This window comes from Gouania willdenowi, chromosome 13 (genome assembly GCF_900634775.1).
Source record: "Gouania willdenowi chromosome 13, fGouWil2.1, whole genome shotgun sequence".
In the NCBI taxonomy this organism is placed as follows: domain Eukaryota; kingdom Metazoa; phylum Chordata; class Actinopteri; order Blenniiformes; family Gobiesocidae; genus Gouania; species Gouania willdenowi.
This window is the reverse complement of record NC_041056.1, coordinates 39,834,624-39,852,709: the sequence shown is the minus strand read 5'-3', so window position 1 is coordinate 39,852,709 and position 18,086 is coordinate 39,834,624. Positions and strand designations below refer to the sequence as shown.

Below are 18,086 nucleotides of genomic sequence, written 5' to 3'. Positions count from 1 at the left end.
CATCAACTACTGCCAGCTGCTGCCAAAACGCAAAGACACCAGAGATGTGAAAATTACATTTACCAACGTGAAATATAAAGCTGAAATAATGAGACAAGGAAGAAAACTGGCCGGAACGATGGTGTTTATGAACGAGAACCTGACGAAGCAGAATGCAAGTATCGCATGGAAAGCACGCCAACTGAAGAAAGGAGGAAAAATTGTGAAAAACTGGACCAGAGGCTGCAGGATTTACATCACACCTCCAGGAGGAGAAAATGGAAAACCCGTTCTAGTCCAAAGGATGGAAGACCTGGAAAAATACGAATGAGGTACCTAAAAGTCAAGAACACTGATAAAGGTCATGGATATGGACAGAATCACTAAAAATCATCCGCAACATCATCAACATCAACAACGGGAGATTAATCAAGTAGACGAAGTGGACCCAAACAACTTTTCACATTGGAAACAATACACGAACAGCCATTACTACACAGAGAATGACTTCAAAGTAGAAAATAAGAACGAAAAAGGTCTGTCACTTGTTCACTGTAATTGTCGCAGTATGTATGCAAATTTTGAAGACATTAAGGATTACATCTCTACATTGTATAGATTTGACATAATAGCACTATCAGAAACTTGGATGAATGAAAAAAAAGGCATGGATTTTATGATAAAAGGATATAAATTTGTCTATAAGAACAGATTACATAAGCCAGGAGGAGGGGTAGCACTATTCATAAAAGAAAATATAGATATGGAGATAATAGAGTCTTTGAGTTTAACTGTGGAAGAAGTAATGGAATGTATAACAGTGAAAATTACAAGTCCTGAGGGACGTAAGATAATAATCTGCTGTTTGTATCGTGCACCTGACTGTAAAATAGACATATTTAATGAGAAACTAACCAAAATGATAGAAGAAATTAAAAATAAGAGATTACTGATATGTGGAGACTTCAATATAAACATTTTAAATCCTTTAAAAAATACACACATTGAAGACTTTGCCAATTGCATGTACACAAATGGATTAAAACCTCTCATAACGCAACCAACCAGAATTAATAAACACAGCTCAACACTGATAGATAACATCTTCACAAACATACAAAACACAGATGTAAAGAGTGGTATATTAATAAATGACATCTCTGATCATTTACCAATATTTATGATACTAAACGCAAAAGAGAAGAAGAACCGTGAAAATCATAACACACAGACATACAGGAGACTGGAAGGAGAAAAACAATTACAAAACTTTAAACAACAGATAAAAAGACAGACGTGGGAAAGTGTCTTCAAGGAAGAAGACGTGAACGTAGCATATGACACATTTACAGACACAATAACGACAATATACGATAAATGCTGCCCTTTGAAACAAATAACAACCAAAAGTAAAATAAACAATGTACCATGGATTAATAAGAAAATAGCCAACGTATGCAAAAAGAAAAACATACTATATAAAAAATATATAACAGAAAAAACATTAAAAGCAGAAATACGTTATAAAAAATACAGAAACAAAGTTAATAATTTACTTAGAGAAAAAAAAAGGGAATATTATGAAAAACAATTAAAAGAGAATAAAAACAAAAACAAAAAATTGTGGGAAATAATAAATAACATAACCATGCGCAAATGCAAAGAAAAAAATGCAGACCATTTTATAATAAACAATGTAAAAGAACACAATAAAAACATAATAGCACAAGAACTCAACAGTTTTTTCATAAATACTGGAAAAGACATAGAGAAAGAGATAAATAAACACCCAACACTTAAATGGAACCATTTTGACAATGAGAAGAAAGACATTGATAAGTATCTTGTACTCGAAGAAGTAACAGAAGCAGAGGTGGACAGAATAATCACTACCTGTACCTCAAAAAAATCCAGAGACGTTAATAATCTAACTATGAGTCTAATAAAAACCATAACAGCTGAAATAACCCCGCCACTAACATATATAAGTAATCTATCATTCAAGAATGGTGTTTTCCCAGAAAAAATGAAAATTGCAAAAATCAGACCGATTTACAAGGGTGGAGAAAAATGTAATTTCATTAATTATCGACCTATATCAATATTACCACAACTGTCAAAAATTCTGGAAAAACTGTTCATGAACAGACTCGACAAATTTATAGAAGACAATAATATACTACATGAAGGACAATATGGGTTTAGAAAAGGACGTTCAACAGCAATGGCTATAATTGACATCACGGAGAATATAAGAGAAGCATTAGAAAAAAAACTATTTGTATTTGGAATTTTTCTGGACCTAAAAAAAGCCTTTGACACAATTAATCATGATATTCTAGAAGAAAAACTTCAAAATTACGGAATAAAGCGTAACGCCTTAAAATGGATTAAAAGCTATATGACAAATAGAAGACAATATGTTGACTTTGAAGAATATACATCAAAATGCCAAACCATACAGTGTGGTGTTCCTCAGGGTTCAATTTTGGGGCCAAAACTGTTCATTCTATACATAAACGACATTTTCAAAGTCACCAATTGCCTAAAACTAACATTGTTTGCAGATGACACAACCATTCTATGCTCAGGCAAAGACATTAACACTTTAATAGAGTCAACAAATGAAGAACTATTAAAAATTCAAACATGGTTAGATGTAAATAAACTAGCCCTAAACGTCAGTAAAACAAAATTCATTAACTTTGGAAAGAGAAAAAAAACAGGAGATATAAGACTGAAACTAAACAAGGAAATAATAGAACAAGTAAAAGAATATAGGGTACTTGGAGTGTGGATGGACGACAAGCTGACCTGGAAAAAACATATACAAATAGTTAAAAACAAAGTGGCCAAAAGCAGTTACATCCTATGGAAGCTTCAACAAATCCTACATACCAAATCACTTAAAACAATATATTCTTCACTCATAGCATCGCACTTAAATTACTGCTCCGAAATATGGGGAAATAACTACAAAACGTATCTTGAACCACTATTTAAACAACAAAAAAAAGCTATAAGAATTTTACATAAAGTACCACACAACACACACACAAACGATTTATTTGAGAAGTCAAAATACCTAAAACTGCAAGAAATAATACACTATAACACACAAATACATGCATTTAGGGCTTCATCAAAAAAATTACCACATCAAATCCAAAAACGTTTCACTTACAATCAAAATCCCTACGAATTCAGACATAATAATGTGTTTAGACCTAACAGGATCATATCAAACGTTGGCAAACATAGTACTGTGTATAGAGCCATGAACCTCTGGAACAGCCTTGACAAAGAGACACAACAGTCAGATAATCTGAAGCAATTTAAGGACAAAACGAGGAGGACATTTTTACACACATACAGATCTCAAGTCAACTCTCCATTGAACTCTACAGCAACGACATGGAACTCATCAACTGGTCATTGAGCACCATTGACAAAATCTTCTCAACGAGGCAATTGCTTCAGCACGAAATACCGTGTCCAAAGGACACATACCCAAGTGGATATGTCGTGGACGCACGAGGGAGAAGCCAGATGCTCTGTCTCTCCCAGCTGGAAGTGGAAGATGTGGAGGACATCTATCTGCTAGGAGTCATGATCTTTGGCCTGCTAATGATGGGGGTATGTGTCTGTGCATGTGCCTTCCGGATGGATCGTAAGCTGAGGCGACTCTCAGAGGATATGAAGGTTCTCAGAGAGAAGAAGAACTTCACGTTTGGAGAGTTGGAGGAACGTAAACAACGACTGGAAAAGAAAGCTCGTGGAAATACGGGGGAAAAAGACTGTGATGAGGAGTAACAGCAGGAACAATGACTGCAGACGAGAACACATCACAAAAAAAAAAAAAAAAAAAAAAAAAAAAGGGGAAGAAACGAGGTTGGATGTAAAATTATCTGTGTTCAAATTAGGGGACGGATCTGGATAAGCATAATGCTTTTTTCCGTCGCCCTTTCCGGCATGAAAAAGGACAAAAAAAAAAAAAAAAAAAAAAAAACAATGATGTGATTTTGCTCTGAATGTCAAATGAATTTCTGTGAATGCAACCATGTCGGAAATGAACTGAATAAATAAAAAATAAATAAATAAATAAATAAATAAAATATGATTCCAAAACTTCGATTGAAGATAAAATAAAATTGTCCCTTGGGAAAATATAAAACAATAAACTCGTAAAAAAAAAAGTAAAAGTAGGCCAATATAAATAATAATAATAATAATAATAATAATAATAATAATAATAATAATACGTCAATAAAAAACAAACAAATTCTTAAGTACCTAAAAAAAAATTTGTTGCAGTGCAATATCACACGAGAAGATATATATATCTATATCTCCAGAACTGGCACAAAACAAAATTTAAGACCATGTCCGTCGTGAATGACCTATTACCTATTGATCCGTCGTTGTAATGACGTGACGTCACATCTTCTGCTCAGCGACTCGTCTCCATCATGGACTGTACAATCTGTGGCCTTCATTAGTGTCCCTCATTGAGAAGTTCTTTCTTGACAAACTCTGTTGCTGCCAATGGGTTTGTAAACTGCTGCGACTCACCCGACGCCATAGTAATGCAGAGAGTTGCAGGGTAGCAAAGCCCAAAACCTGACATCCGTGCAGCTCCAGAGTAGCCGCTTAACTTCCGAAAAGGCAGCTCATTTCTTGGCTACCTCAGGGGTGCAGTCAGGAAAGACACTTATCTTTTTGCCTTCTAGAAACATCAGAGCCGAACTTGCCTGCCAAAAAACTTCCTCCCTCTCTTGAAAGTAGTGAAACTTGTATCTCCACCTTTAGGCTGCGTCTGTAGGACATGGTGCGCACGGTCTAATGTCGGAACAAAATTGAGGCCCAGGATCTCCTTCAGCATTGTAGCAATCACTTCTGTGGTTTTCCCAGACTTTTCTAAGCCTTCTTTTACTCCAATAATGCAGGCATTACATCGTGGTGATGTCCTGCAAGTCGTCGAGCTTTTTGGATAGTTTAGCCACCTGTAGCTTCAGTTGGCTAACCTCGCACTCCACTTCTACCGTCCGGTCAGAATATTTGCTTAACCCTGACTAAACTTCTTGCAAACGGACTTCTTGGCTTGCCAAGTCCGACTTTATGGACCCTATCTTGTCATTTAAGTCCTTCGTGCTCGAGTCAATGCGTACCAAAATCTTCTGTTCTGAGCTAGCAATAGCATCTATAACCACACTCATATCCGGAGGCTGCGGCAAAAGGTCTACAGAGCCTGAGGCTTTTACGGCCTGGTCTTTACCACCTCTGGTTATGCTCATATTTCTGCCAATAAAGTTGCAAAATTGTAGAAAACCGCATCCGTGTAGCTCACCTCACATAGCGGAGCTCACAGAGGAATTTATTTACTAAATGTCATGGCAAATTTTATATTCATCATCATATCCTCAAATGTATGTTCATGTGTACAATTTGTCATGTTTTAATACATGACGACTCCATTAATCTTTACACTTTTGAACAGCTGAATCATGATTAAACAGTACAGATCGTATTATTCTCAGTGCAGCACAGTCTCTGCCAAGGACATACACTGACGTACACACTTATCAAGACAGATAAAGACTGGAGCCAAACCTTCTCATAACATCTTCATCATCCTCCAACATTGCCACTATGGGCATCTGACTCCCTCCCTTTTGTCTCTCACTGTTGGGACCTTTTCTTATCTGTATAAAAAGCTTAAGCTTTGAAACTGTTGGAGCGGGGCGCGGCACTTCCTTCGGACGTCCGCCTGGACGGACGCTAATTTTGTTTCACTTTGTTCCATTTTGTACCTTTTTTCTTAGTTTAGAATAAACATTTTTTATATAAAACCATCAATGCTTCTCCTGGATTCCATCATTCAACCAGAGCAATGAATCATGTCTCAAATGAGGTCAACCGTAAATTCTGCCGTAACATAAACATGAACTTTTTCTTCTGAGAAATTATACGTTACTTCAACATCAAACTCTATCATTTACCACCTGACTCTGGCTCTGAGGTAATCATCTACTGCTTTTGTATTTGCTGACTCAACTGGAAAGCTAAGAAGCAAGCTAGCTAGCTACAAGTAGCAAGCTAACTAGCAGAAGAATGGCTCTTTCCACAACAGAATACAGCAGTCTTGGAGTCAGGATCACTCTTCACCTCAGGCCAGCTGTGTTCATCTTAGAGCGACACAGGTCTGATGTGTGCTGGGTCCAGACTGCAATAGCTCTATTTTTAGGAACAACCAGAAAAAGTCAGGGCCTTATGGAGTTAATGCAGCTTCTTTAATTCCTGTGGTGACAGGTAACACTGGTAAAATTGTGAAATTAAAGAAAAGCAAAAAGCTTAATAGAGATACAAATTTGACTCTTATAACATGTCATCCAAAAAGTCCACCAGTGTCTCCAGTAAAGTCTTTAAAATTAGCTCTTCTTAATGTTAGATCTCTTGTTAACAAGTCACTACTAATTAATGATATTATTTTAACACATCACTTGGACTTTTTATTTCTTAATGAAACGTGGTTGAATGATGGTATCAGTAATACTATTCTCAATGAAAGTGCACCACAAGACTTTATTTATTTAAATAAGTGTCGTACTTGCAGGAAAGGTGGTGGAGTTGCTGCCATTTTTAAATCAATATTTCAGTGGAAAGAAATAACATTTGGTGATTTTATCTCCTTTGAATATATGTCATTCTTACTGAAAGGTGATTCGAGTTCTGTTTTTAGTCATTTATAGATCCCCAAAATATTCTGGAGAATTCATGGATGAGTTTGCTGAACTGCTGTCAGTTGTATGCACTGAATACAACTTTTTAATAATAACAGGTGACTTAAATATTCATGTAGACAATAACATGGACAATACTGCCAAAGAACTGTATGCTTTAATGGACACTTTTGGTCTTATACAACATGTGACTGGTCCGACACACACTCAAGGTCACACTTTGGATCTGGTTATCTCTAAAGGTGTTGATATCTCTGCTGTTGATGTAAGAGACTTAGCTCTATCTGATCATTTCTGTGTCTTTTTTGACCTAGAGACTGTAACATCTGTTCCCCCTAGTTAGGTGTGTTTAAAGAAAAGGTACATAACCAACATTGAGTGCTGAGACAGTTGATGATCTTCTGGATGAGTATAATAGAAAAGTCTGTAATGTCATAGATGTGGTGGCTCCAATCAAAACCAAGAGAAAACCAAACACAGAAAACACCTTGTAGGAGGACTGAGATAATGCAGAATTTGAAATCTGACTGTAGAAGAGCTGAGTGTAAATGGAGATCAACAAATCTCCAAATTCATCTAGAACTGTACAAAATAAGTCTGCGAAAATTCAATGATGGCTTGTTCAAAGCAAGGCAGCAATACTTTTCTGAAATTATTGCCAAAAATGTCAACAACTCTCGCATGTTGTTTTCTGTAATTGAAAAGCTCACAACCCCCCCAGATCAGATAGCCCCTGAATTACTGTCAACTGGAAAATACAATGCATTTGCTGTATATTTCAATGAAAAAATACAATCAATAAGGTCAAACATCAGAACAAACCAGCAAAATAACATAAAGCTTGAACAGCTTCAACCACTGAGGGATGAGTCAACTACAATGTTAGAGTTTATTACAGTGAACCCAAAAACAATAGAGGAGACTCTTCGGCAGCTGAATCCATCAACTTGTTGCCTTGACACAATACCCTCAAACTTGTTTAAAACTGTTGTAAAGTCAATTTTCACTGATTTCTGTCAGATAATTAACTGATCATTCCAATCAGGCACCGTACCAAAATCCCTGAAAGTAGCTGCTGTGAAACCGCTGTTAAAAAAGAGAACACTGGATGCCTCTATACTGGCTAACTATAGACCAATCAGACCCTTCCATTCATGGCCAAGATCATTGAGAAGGTGGTCTTCAACCAACTGAGTCAATTCTTAACATTCAACAAAATATTTGATACATTTCAGTCAGGTTTTCATTCTCATCACAGCACAGAAACTGCTCTGATCAAAGTGATCAATGACATAAGGTTGAACACTGATTCAGGAAAAGTATCTGTTCTCATTCTGTTGGATCTAAGTGCTGCATTTCACACTGTAGATCATACAATTTTGTTGCACAGATTGCAAACATGGGTTGGACTAAATGGAAAAGTAATGCAATGGTTTAAGTCATACTTGGAGGAGCAAAGTTATTTTGTAAGCATTAGAAACTTTGAATCTGACAGATTACCAATGTCCTGTGGGGTTCCTCAGGGCTCTGTTCTTGGACCCCTTCTTTAGTCTTTATATGCTGCCTTTAGGACAAATTTTACAGAACTGTATGGTTGATTATCAGACCTACGCAGATGACACACAACTATATCTATCACTGAACCCAGATGACTATGGTCCCATTGAGGTGTTGTGTGACTGCTTAGAAAAAATAAACTGCTGGATGAGTGAAAACTTCCTTCAACTAAACCATGACAAGATGGAGGTGATTGTCTTTGGTAACAAGGAAAAGAGGACCGCTATCAGCAAGTATCTTGAGTCTCAATCTTTAAAAGCTAAAGACCAAGTCAAAAACCTTGGTGTTCTGATTGACTCAGATCTGACATTCAGCAGTCAGATCAAATCTATCACAAAAACATCTTCTACCACCTACAGAACATCTCCAGAGTGAAAGGTTTAATGGCTCAGAAAGATCAGGAGAAACTGGTCCATGCTTTTATCTCCAGCAGACTGGACTATTGTAATGGTCTTCTGACAGGAATCCCCCAAAAGAGCATCAAACATCTACAGCTGGTTCAGAACGCTGCAGCTCAGACCTTAACCAGAACAAAGAGGTCAGAACACATTAGTCCAGTTTTAAAGTCTTTACACTGGCTCCCAGTCAGCCTCAGAATAGACTTTAAAGTTCTGCTGCTGGTGTATAAATCTGTGAATGGTTTTGGTCCAGAATACATTAGTGAGATGTTAGTCAGGTATGAACCCAGCAGGTCTCTCAGATCTATGGACACAGGTCAGATAGTGGAGCCCAGAGCTCACAGTAACCATGGTGATGCTGTGTTTAGTTGTTATGCTGCAAAGAAGTGGAACAAACTGCAGCAGAGCTGAAGTCAGCATCACATGTGAACATTTTTAAATCAATCCAATCCAATCCAATTTATTTATATAGCACATTTAAAGAACAAAACGTTTCCAAAGTGCTGAACATGCGACCTCAACAATAAAACCAAAACAATACAAATGAGCTCTGCCACTAAATGAGTATAAAACAATAAATAAAAATAAAACAGTTTAAAAGAATAAATATAAATAAAAACACATTAAAAACTATAAATAAGAATAAAACTCAATAACATAAAATAAAAGACACAGAGGACCACACAACTTACGCGGTGCTAAAAGCCAGAGAATAAAAGTGAGTTTTGAGACGAGATTTAAAACACTCCACGGTGGGGGCCGTACGGATGTGGAGGGGCAGAGCGTTCCACAGCTTAGGGCCGACAACGGAAAACGCTCTGTCCCCTTTAGTGTTACGGTTCGCCTTCGGAACCACGAGCTGGAGCTGGCCCTCAGACCTCAAAGCGCGCGGGGGTCGGTAAATTTGGATGAGGTCTGTGATATACTGAGGGGCCAGTCCATTCCAAGCTTTAAAAACAAACAATAAAATTTTAAAATCAATTCTAAATTTAACAGGGAGCCAATGCAAAGAAGCAAGGATTGGGGTGATGTGTTCACGCTTTTTGGTCCCTGTTAAAAGTCGTGCCGCTGCGTTCTGGACTAACTGCAAGCGGTAAAGTGCCTTTTGGCTGATGCCCGAGTAAAGTGCGTTGCAGTAGTCCAGACGGCTTGAAATAAAAGCGTGCACGACTTGTTCAAAAAGATTAAATGATAAAAAAGGCTTAACTTTGGATAAAAGATGAAGATGATAACAACCCGATTTTAAAACGCCATTGATCTGTTTATCAAATTTAAAATCACTGTCTATGGTGACGCCAAGGCTGGTGACTTTGGGATGCAAATACTTTTGGAGTGATCCCAAGTCTGCGAGGGTACATCCACATGCCATTATTTCTGTTTTTCCCTCATTCAGTTTTAAAAAATTCTGGGCTAACCAAGCCTTGACGTCACCCAGACAGTGGAGCAGGGGTGTCAGGGGGCTGTGGTCATTCTTTACAATGGGCATGTAAATTTGACAGTCATCTGCGTAGAAGTGGTAAGACATGCCATGTTTCTTAAAAATCTCTCCAAGTGGGAGGAGATATATAGCAAAAAGAATGGGATAGATCCCTGGGGGACTCCACAGTGAAGTGGGGCAGAAGATGAAGTGGAGTCCCCCAGCCTGACGGAGAATGACCTCTCCGACAGGTAGGACCTAAACCACTCCAACGCAGTCTCCCTGACACCCACGCGATCTCTTAGGCGATCTAAAAGAATTGTGTGGTCGACTGTGTCAAAAGCAGCCGTCAAGTCTAAAAGCACTAAAATGGCAGAGCCTCCAGAATCAGTCATTAAAAACAGGTCATTAAAAACCTTTAAAAGTGCAGATTCAGTACTGTGCAAAGCTTTGTAGCCTGACTGATATGGGTCTAAAGTGCCATTTTCATCTAAAAAAAGGTTGCAACTGTGCAAAAACGCATTTCTCTAAAATTTTCGATACCAATGGTAGTTTGGAAATTGGGCGATAATTCGCCAAATTTGCAGGGTCAAGGCCAGGTTTTTTAATCAAAGGCTCAACTACAGCTTTCTTACAAAAAGCTGGCACTATGCCAGTAGCCAAGCTGCTGTTGATGATCTCCCTAACAGAAGAGCCAATGGTGTCCCAAACCTCTTTAAAAAAGCGAGGAGGGACCGGGTCTGTGGGACAGGAGGAGGGTTTAAGTTTTTCAACTATCCCTGTGATCACAGACAATGACACAGACTCAAACTGACAGAAAACAGCTAAGCATTGAGTGGATACACAACTCCACACTGAAAAGGGAGATATGTTGGCCCTAATAGCAGCAACCTTCTCATTAAAAAAGGAGAGGAATTTTTCACAAGTTCCACTTGTCATCTCCAATGAAGTGGACGGACTCGGATTAAAAACAGAACCAATCGTTTTAAAAAGAACTCGAGGCTTACTGACATTATTCGAGATCAAGTTAGAGAAATATTGAGTTTTTTCAGCTTTAACAGCACTTTGATAGTTTCTCCAGAACTCTCTAAGAATCTGGTGCGAGACCTCCAAATGGTCCTTCTTCCACCTCCGCTCTGCCCTCCGACACTCACGCCAAGCTGTGCGCGTAGTGTCATTGAGCCACGGTTCCTGCTTTGGCTTAGGACATATGGCTCTGAGGGGAGCAACACTGTCCAAGACTTCAGAGCAGGTGGAAGTAAAAGAGTTCATCAATTGCTCGGTGTCCATAGATGCAGCGGAGTTTAGATGATCCAGAAACGATGCAGTAAAAAGAGGAGAAAAAGCAGCAGCCGTGTCGGGCTTAATAACACGACCATGACGCACGCAAGACAGCTTCACCTCCAAGTACAAAATAAGATCAAACATGACAGGGCTGTGGTCAGAAAACACGGCATCTCCAACAACGACATTGTTCACAGGAAAACCACAAGACAACACAATGTCTAGCGTGTGCCCGTGCACTTGTGTGGGGCCAGTGACATGTTACGTCAGATTAAAAGCTTCCACCAAGTCCAAAAACTCTCTGGCCATGGGTTTAGAAGGACAACATACATGCACATTAAAATCTCCGACAATTAAAACCCTGTCATAACGCGTGAGCACACAAGCAACAAATTCATAAAAGTCTCTAATAAAATCCTTGTTGTGCTTCGGTGGTCTGTAAATGACAGCGCACAGTACTGGGTCAGCCTGTCGCAGCTCAAAACAGCTCAGTTCAAATGAAGAAAAAGACTTCTCAGATACCACTTTGTGATAAAAGCAGTTCTTTAAAACAGTAGCTATACCTCCGCCACGACCAGTGGTTCTCGGTACGTTGATAAAAGTACAGTCTGGAGGTAATAACTCTGAGAAAGCAGTAGACTCGCCGCTGTTGATCCAAGTCTCTGTTAAAAACAGTACATCCAAATCGCACGATGTAAAGAAGTCCTGCAGGATGAAAGTTTTATTCGCCACAGACCTCGTGTTCACGAGTGCGCACCTCGTAGAAGCTGTAGTAGCCGCCTGAGCTACCCGGCTCAGCGGCCTGAGGTTAGCCGGGGACACACCGTCAGAAACCCGGAAAGAAGAACGGCGAGGGCGCAGCGCGCAGAGATCCTCCCGTTGTCCGGTAATGGGCACCAACCAAGCGCCAACTGGAGCGAGTGTGCGTCGCGAGACATAGCGGAAAAAACAGTCTCTGTAATCCCGTGGAAGTTCCGAGGACCACACCGCGGTGGGAGAAAGAGCCAACCAGGCTTTCAGCTTCACGAGCCGACCGGATCGGACTCCTCGGCGTTTACGCTTCCTGGGCAGCGGCGCATTCACCCTGAGGAGGTGCGCAGGCAGGTCGGCCAGGTAGAATGAACCTGACTTGTTGTTTGCATCACGAATGGTACACGATTGCACCGTTTCTTTTATTTTTAGCAATTCTTGACAATTATACACCAGCAGTGAGTCGATGGTCCTTGTAACAGATGTTAAAATCAGCATAAAACAAATAAAACTGAGCAGAGCCAAGCGGCACACCAGACACACCGGCGCCATCTTGAACTCTCAACTTTAATCAAAGTTAAAGGCACTTTTTTTCTCCACTGCATATGATTTAGAGAGAGATTTATGGTCATGTTGTTGATGTCATGTGTTTGTTGATGATTTTAATTGATTTTACTGATGATTTTAAATGTTCTTATTGATTTTAAACAATTGAATGTTTTATCATGTAAAGCACATTGAGCTGCCCTGTGTATGAAATGCACTATACAAATAAATTTGTCTGGCCTTGCCTCACTGAGACGTTAACCCAACCCAAAAAAAGGTTTTAGCAAGTGTTGAGCAACAGTTAAATAATGAAAAACTTGTGCTCCGTCACGGAGCTCTGCAAAACACGTCCTCACACGTCTACGCTCACCAGCACCCCAATATTAAATACATTTTAATAAATAATAACTATGTATGTGTAAGCTATAGAACTGCAACATGGTTTCACAGGGTTGTGTTTATTTAAATTGTAAATGACAGTTTTATATGAAATTTTGAACATTTGCAATATTACGTCAAATGGGCATTTTTGGTCAAATAGGATCCAATTTTTTTTCAAAATACCAAAGTGAAATTTCATGAAACTAATCACAATGATAATAAAGAGATTACAACAGTGTAGTCATTGTTTCTTTTAATATTTCATTTTTATTTTATATGAATTTGTTAACATATGCAATATAACTATAAAAATGCATTTTTGGACAGATTTCATCTAAAATTATTTTATATTCAACAGTAAAGTTTCATGAAACTTATCACATTTATGCTAGAGAGTGTCCACTACAACACTATTAAATATTCAACTATTTTCCATGTTTTCCAAATTATTCCTCATATTTCCAATCCTACTTCCACTATAATGCCAATTACAATTACAAAGCCAATTATCTGAACTCAATTACAAATCAATTATGATCACAATAGCAACCAGGGTTGGGATCAATAATAATTGTAATTGTGTAACAGATAATGAATTAAAATTTTGGTGTAATTATGATTATAATTTAAAAACATTGTTGCTGTCGTAATCGTAATTGAATTGCAATTGAGTTTATATAATTTACTTTGCAATTGTAATTGCCAATTATAATTTAACACAAAACTGGAACCATATTACAGGTCTATATACATTTCTACACATATTTTATTAGAATGTTTCATATCAAGCTTTCCCACATTTTACAATTAAAAAAAGATTTTAATCAAGGGGTTTACTGACACAAAAACGGCTCAGACGCACACACCAAAAATATTAAAACCTATATTTCTATAGATTAGGAATAGATAGGAAAGAAATTAGATGATAGATATTTGTTTATAGTGTATTTTACAGCTGATTTAGGACCTGTTAGCATTAGACATGCTAACAGAAAGCTAACACAAGAGGAAGGTTAACTTTTATTAGGTTATTAATTTCAGGCTCAGTAATTTTACATAATTGTAATTAATTTTCTAAGGATATAAATAATTGTAATTGAAAAAAATGCTGAGCACTGTAATCGTAACTGCACTGTACTTGAACATGGATAATTCAAAATGTAATTGCAAGTGAAAAATGTAATTGACCCCAAACCTGACTGCAAGAGATGTTTCAATTATAATGACATCTATAAATACGTCACATTTATAATTAATTATCAATTACACAATTATAATGGAACCCTAACTCTAACCCTGATGCCTACACACACACACACACACACACACACATACACACACACACACACACACACACAACACTATCTGAGTTAATACTTTCTGTGACGTTATAATCTTAGACTGTAATTGGCTACAGTTGGACCAACGTCCCGTGTCATGTGCTGATCCTGACCTGTAGAAGGAAAAGGCGAGCAGGAAGAGGCCGAGGTAGGTCAGCGGCTGACTCAGCGTCTTTAAAGGTTTGAGTTTGAAGGAAAACTCCCTGAGGATGTTCTGCGTGGCCTCCTGCAGGGACTGACTGCTGTCGGCGTCCACGTCCAGGTTAAACGAGGCCGAGATGTTGAAGTCGAACTCGCGCCGCAGCCTCTCGAAGGCGGCGATGGTGGCTGAGGAGCGCACGGAGCAGATGTGACAGAGGAAACTAATGTGTGTGTCGAAGCAAAGAGAGACTCACGAGCTGCCAGGTGCTCCTTCAGGTAGCTGGAGATGTAAGACGGAACAATGCAGAACACCTCAGCGGCTGGAAAACACAAACAACAAATCATTATCGTTACAGCCATCGCTCATTCTCCTGAAGAGTCTGGAGAATTATATACAAAGTAGGATTCCTGAAACATTACCATGAGAGCAACTCATCCCATGAATAAACTTTAGAGCAGTGGTTCTCCTGTTACATTTAACAGAGATTATTGTGTATCCTGATGAGTTTAAACTGGTAAGTTTCCATCTCTACATGAAGTCTCCTCCTCGTTGCTCCACGTCTACATATCAGTCACTTTACAGTTTCTATGGTCACTTTTTTACTGGAATCAGACTGAAACACAGCTCCTTCCGTTAGTTCTTCTTACCGTGCACTACTGCGGTGTGATCACCTCGAGTCCGGAGGCAGAATACGGACGCCATTGCTTCTGAACAAACCTCACGCAGTGATTTAACAACTTTATGCTGTTTATTGTTTCCTTCTATTACAAACTGGCTGACTTTTATTTCATCCAGGCTGCTACAGCGGTGTACATAGTAAGAAAACTTCCACAATTTAGGATATCAACAAAGAATAAAGCTTGGCACACCCAATAAAAACAACATTGAGTTGTTTACGAGAATCCCTGAAGCCAGATCACGTAAATGGGCTGGTGTTCCTGGCTAAAAATCTATAAAGCACTGGAGTTTAAATGTCTGACCCCTTCTGATACACCTCCAATGCAGTATTGCATTTGTTTACAAAAGTGAACATACTTTTTTTTTCAAATGGCACTTTTATTATTCTTAAGCAGTGATGTGCCGTGACCACTAGGGTTGGGTAGGCACGTTGCAAATCGAGACCACCAATGACAATTTCATATGTTTCTGCTGGGAAGTGTTAATTCAATTCAAATCAACTTTATTTGTATAAAACAATTTACAACAAAGTCATCTCAATGCGCTTATCAAAATATAAAATTCATAATAAGAAAGAAAAAACCCAACAAGATCCACATGAACAAGTGTTCAGCCATCTAACAAAATCAACATCATAAACACCATTAAAGAAACATAAACAATTATTTAATATAACCTCCATACTCTCCCAACAAGATATATCTCATGACACGACAGCACATCTGTTGTTTGTGTTGGAAACACAGAGAAAATTACAACGGCATCTCAGAACAGCCTCAGTGAGGAGCATCTTATAGTTACTGGATTTTAATTTGTATTTGTCCTTTAATGTTGCTGCTCTTATGATATTTATGCACTCTTGTTTTATTATTCTATTGTGTTGCACTTGTACTTTTACCACAACTCTGTACAGCACTTTGTGATTTTATCTGCAAAAAGCGCTTTATAAATAAACTACTTACTTACTTACTTAAAACAAATAATCAAAATATCAATTCACTCTTGGGTAGGCACTGCCTACCTTGCCTACCCTGACGGCACGTCACTGTTCTTAAGTGTTCAAAGAATATATTTTACAGTGTTTAGTACTACAATGAACTCACTTGAATCCATAATTTTTTGTTATTTAAATGCTACAGTTTTGTGGAAATATAGGATTACAGTGTCTGTAGCAGTTGAGTTGCAGTGCACTGCATTTGTTTATAAAAAAAAACATTCCTGAATAAAATTTCAATTAATGCTTTGCACCTTTTTAATTATTTGCATTGAAATAATATTTTTTATATTTTTTTTGCTTTGTGCAAAAGTTAGCATACTGGTTTTTAGTGTTTGAATTATCTTTTTTATGTTTAAAGAATATATTTTACATTGTTTTGTAGAAAAAAAATAAATAACTGTGGTTGACAAATAATAGTTTAAATAATCGTATTTTCAATTATGACTAAAATAATTGTAATTATTATTATTTCTATAATCGAGAAGCCCTAAGTCAATAAATACGGTATGTGTCATTAGGTGGAAAAGTGATAAAAATAGGTTATAATATGGAAAGTCTGGTGTGGTTGCAGAAAAAGGATAAAAATAGAAAAAAATTGGTTTAAATTGTTCAAAAAATATTCCTAGTTTCTTGAAGGCATCTGACAACCACTTCCTAGTGTGTCGCGACCCCAAATGGGGTCCTGACCCCAAGGTTGAGAACCAATGCTTTAGATGATTGCTCTAAGTTAAGTAATAAAACATTGTCTTTGGAGTCATTTAGATCAACTTTTAGCCTCAAACACACGTCCTTTTATATGTGGGCATCGCCATTTTGGAGATTTCAGCCAATCAGCGTTCACACATCATATCATATGTTCACATCAGGACTGCTAATGGTATTTTTGCTTCCATAGAGAGTGTGAAGTGAACGCACCGCGGGCGATGTTGCAGAGTGGCAGGAAGATATCAACGGCCACACACAGGAAGTTGAATTCTCCCAGCAGAGACTCGCAGTCGCTCCGAGCCTCCAGGAACACGTCGCGACACTTCCTGAACGGTGTACCAAGTTTGTCGTTACACACGTCTCCGATGTCGGCCAAGAAGTGGACGACGTTCCTCAGGGTCCGAGCTGTGGGGGTCAGAGGTCACACAGGAGCACATTAGATCAGAGACCAATGAAGGTGATGGAAAACCTTTTTAATTCATTCAAGAAATCTGAAAACAACAAAATAAAAAAACACATAAAAACTGAGGTAATCCAAGCATTAAAAACTAAATTTCTAAAAACAAAAAACTAATTAAATAAAACTAATATATGCAAAACATATCTTTTTATACATTGTGAGCTACTATGAATTGTGAATTTATTAAAGAAATAATCTGAAGCCAACCACATAATGAAAAATAATCCAACGTATACATTTAGTTTATGACTCAATGATAGCAGTACCACCAGGGCCCATCGGGGGCAGTGTGTCCTACTATTACAATTCCCTTACAGCCGTTGAAACTGCGTTAACTTTAAAAGAATTAAAGTTTTGTCACTTTAATTTCACTGGACTCAAACTAGACTTACACTTTATGTCAGAGATGGGCAACTTTCATCACAACGGGGCCTCAAAAATGTGATATATTTGATCCGAGGGCCAGAATAATGACCAGTCTTTCAATTAAAAAAATATATTTTTCATGTATTTTGAAATCATTTTGTGGGTTATTGGAGCCCTTTTTTGTATTTTTGTTGTTGTTTGGTGTATTTATTTTTTTAACTGGTAGATCACAGAGAGTAAAAATCTATGACTGTCTTTCCGACCAAGTGTTTGTGAGCACTGGATCTCCTCAGGGGTGCATTATGAGTCCTTTGCTTTTTACTTTGTACACTCATGATTGTGTGGC

The 18,086-nt window shown here is 38.0% G+C and overlaps 1 protein-coding gene across 1 annotated transcript in view; it reads right to left on the bottom strand.

Moving 5' to 3' along the window:
• dcst2 (DC-STAMP domain containing 2) overlaps nt 1–18,086 on the bottom strand; it is a 53,972-nt gene that overhangs the window by 21,255 nt on the left and 14,631 nt on the right. Inside the window, exons 6-8 of the mRNA XM_028463816.1 lie at nt 17,125–17,319; nt 14,788–14,853; nt 14,506–14,719 (exon numbers count right to left, since the gene is read on the bottom strand). Of these exons, the coding sequence (XP_028319617.1) occupies nt 14,506–14,719; nt 14,788–14,853; nt 17,125–17,319 (475 nt within the window). The remainder of the gene's footprint in view (nt 1–14,505; nt 14,720–14,787; nt 14,854–17,124; nt 17,320–18,086) is intronic.